This window comes from Sinocyclocheilus grahami, unplaced genomic scaffold (assembly GCF_001515645.1).
Source record: "Sinocyclocheilus grahami isolate Dianchi unplaced genomic scaffold, SAMN03320097.WGS_v1.1 scaffold1247.1, whole genome shotgun sequence".
NCBI classification, from domain to species: Eukaryota; Metazoa; Chordata; class Actinopteri; order Cypriniformes; family Cyprinidae; genus Sinocyclocheilus; species Sinocyclocheilus grahami.
The window spans coordinates 732-3223 of record NW_015506426.1 but is presented as its reverse complement, the minus strand read 5'-3'; the positions used below and the strand labels follow the sequence as shown (position 1 = coordinate 3223).

The following is a 2492-nucleotide window of genomic DNA, read 5'->3' as shown; positions in this document are numbered from 1 at the left end:
TGTGTGTGTGTGAGTGTCTGTGTGTATATATACATCTGTGTGTGTGTGTGTGTGAGAGAGAGAGAGAGTGTGTGTGAGTGTATATATATATGTGTGAGTGTGTCTCACAGCAGTTAAACTGATGATAGATTTGGGTTTGATTCAAAGCCAAACGGGGTGAAACTTGGACGGATGAATAGACAGATGGATGGATAGACTGCTGGCTTCATTTCTTAATGACCAGCATACTTGTCTGTTTTCCACATCTCTCTCTCTTTCTGTCTCTGATCCAGAGCTCCGGTCATCTCCAGTCTTACAGCTGTCGTGTTTCTGCTCTAAACATCTCAGATGGACCGATCCTCACAGGAGCTGTTTCTGAACTTTATGATTGTGTTGATCACAGTTCTGCTCATGTGGTTACTGGCCAAACAATATCAGGACGCATGAGGAGCGAAGAGCTCATTCCTCCTCCTCATCATCCTCATCGTCCTCAGCTGTGAAGATGAGCTCCAGCACCGGACGATGATGTTTCTGCAGACGGATGGAAGATGTGCCAGTCAGGATGGATCGTCTCGTGATGCCTTCAAAAGCAGCACAGTCCGTATGGGTTATCGTCATGTGTTAAATGTTAGATGCTTTGATACTCTGGATGTTTAATGTGATAAATTGGGAAAAACACTCAAATTAACTGCCGAGAGAGTACCAGCAATTTGTCGAGTGAAGACATTGTTTTATTGCTTTACATAAAGAACTCTTTGGCAATGCAACTGTGTGTGTGTGTGTTACGGCATGCGTCTCTAGATCCATATATCAACTTCACATTAAGATACAGAAGTACACCTCTCAACATGAACATTCTGCAACAAGATAATCAGAACTGAATTCCATTAAATGCTCTCTAATGATGCACTTCGGTCAATACGTCTATCATCTACAGATTACTATTGATTTACTCTATTTCTGTGCAAATTGTGCTTTAAATCTCTTTTCTTGCATAAAGCCTTCATAAGCTTTCCAACACAGTGCTCAAGCCACAGAAAATGAGCCTTGATATTCTTTTTGACATTTCTGGAGCTTGACAGGTGTGATTATTATGAGCGATGTGAGCACATAACAAATACAGCACATTTTCACCAATAAACCTTGGGAGGAACAACTATTCCAGTAAAACATTGTGCTAACACCAACCCTGACCATTAACTAGTCCTTAAATCAAAGCGAAATTGTTTGATATGAAATCTGCCCCGTGACCAACACAAATGCTGATTCAGTATTCAGTGTAAATAAAAAGAAATCTCAATCATTTGAGCGCATCACAGCCTGCCTTCATATTTCAGACACACAGCAGAACCCTGAAAATCTGTCAAAACTAAGGCAATATTTAGCACCTCCACTGATTCTCTGTGCAGTTTTGTCTTCTTTAGAGATCAGCCTGGGGCTAGTTGTCACACAGAGGAGGTCCGTCATTCTCAGCTTATATTATGATTTATAAATGCATATTTGAAACATCTAATTCAAATCTAGAATCACATTTGTATGGACGCTTGTTTCTGCCACTGGATGAAAAAATTAAAAGTAAACTTACTTTTTAACCCACAATTTGGACTTTTGGATTTTTAGTTTATATCTCACAATTCAGACTTTTTTTCTTACAATTCTGAGAAATAAGTCAGAACTGCAACATACCAGACAAAACTGTTGGAATGGTGAGATATAAACGGAGCTAAAAAGTTGCAAGTTACCGGTGGAGAAAACAAGCTTCCATACATTTTTGATCTCTTTCCTAAAGAATGAAAATCCAAAATCTTCATATTTTTATAATATCTGAAGAGTCAAGTGAGTCAAGAAAATGTGTCTATGTATAAACTGAAATGTGAAAAACAAATTTAAACGTTTTTGACATCAAGCTGCATAAATATCTAAATTTTAATGAAATTAAGACTCCAAATTTCTTAACTGAAATGACTTTATTGCAAAATTAAATCAAGAGGAAACTCAGGCATGAGATGGAGTGTGTGTGTGTGTGTGTGTTCACTGTGACGTCGCCATGATGCTGGACACACCTGCGAACACCAGAGAACATCCGTCATCAGGACAAACACTTCAACATTACAGCCAGAAGTCGATGTCATTAAGAGAAACTCACTCTCAAAGTCGATTTTTTCCACGATGTTCTTGGGCTTGACGCTCTCCTCCTGGTTATGAATGAATATCTGTCCATCTTCATTCTCCGTCCAGCCGTACTTATTCATCCAGACCTTCACCTGTGTGTCTGCAGTGAGACAGACATCATCATGTGTGTGTGAGTGAGTGAGTGAGAGTATGTGTGTGTGCGCGCGAGTGAGGGTGTGTGCACGAGTGAGTATGTGTGTGTGTGTGAGTGAGTGAGTGCGTGTGTGTGAGTGTGTGTGTGTGTGTGTGTGAGTGAGTGTGTGTGTGTGTGTGAGTGTGTGTGTGTGTGTGAGTGTGTGTGTGTGAGTGGGTGTGTGTGTGTGTGTGAGTGGGTGTGTGTG

The 2492-nt window shown here is 40.4% G+C and overlaps 2 protein-coding genes across 2 annotated transcripts in view; one reads left to right on the top strand and one right to left on the bottom strand.

Moving 5' to 3' along the window:
• LOC107568472 (sarcolipin-like) overlaps window positions 1-746 on the top strand; it is a 2399-nt gene extending 1653 nt beyond the window's left edge. The window contains exon 2 of the mRNA XM_016254442.1: window positions 273-746. Coding sequence (XP_016109928.1) covers window positions 328-426 — 99 coding nt within the window. The 5' untranslated portion in view covers window positions 273-327 and the 3' untranslated portion in view covers window positions 427-746. The remainder of the gene's footprint in view (window positions 1-272) is intronic.
• A 1185-nt stretch (window positions 747-1931) lies between these two features.
• Window positions 1932-2492, bottom strand: part of LOC107568461 (eukaryotic translation initiation factor 3 subunit K-like) — a 1286-nt gene continuing 725 nt past the window's right edge. The window contains exons 2-3 of the mRNA XM_016254431.1: window positions 2126-2320; window positions 1932-2042 (exon numbers count right to left, since the gene is read on the bottom strand). Coding sequence (XP_016109917.1) covers window positions 2011-2042; window positions 2126-2320 — 227 coding nt within the window. The 3' untranslated portion in view covers window positions 1932-2010. The remainder of the gene's footprint in view (window positions 2043-2125; window positions 2321-2492) is intronic.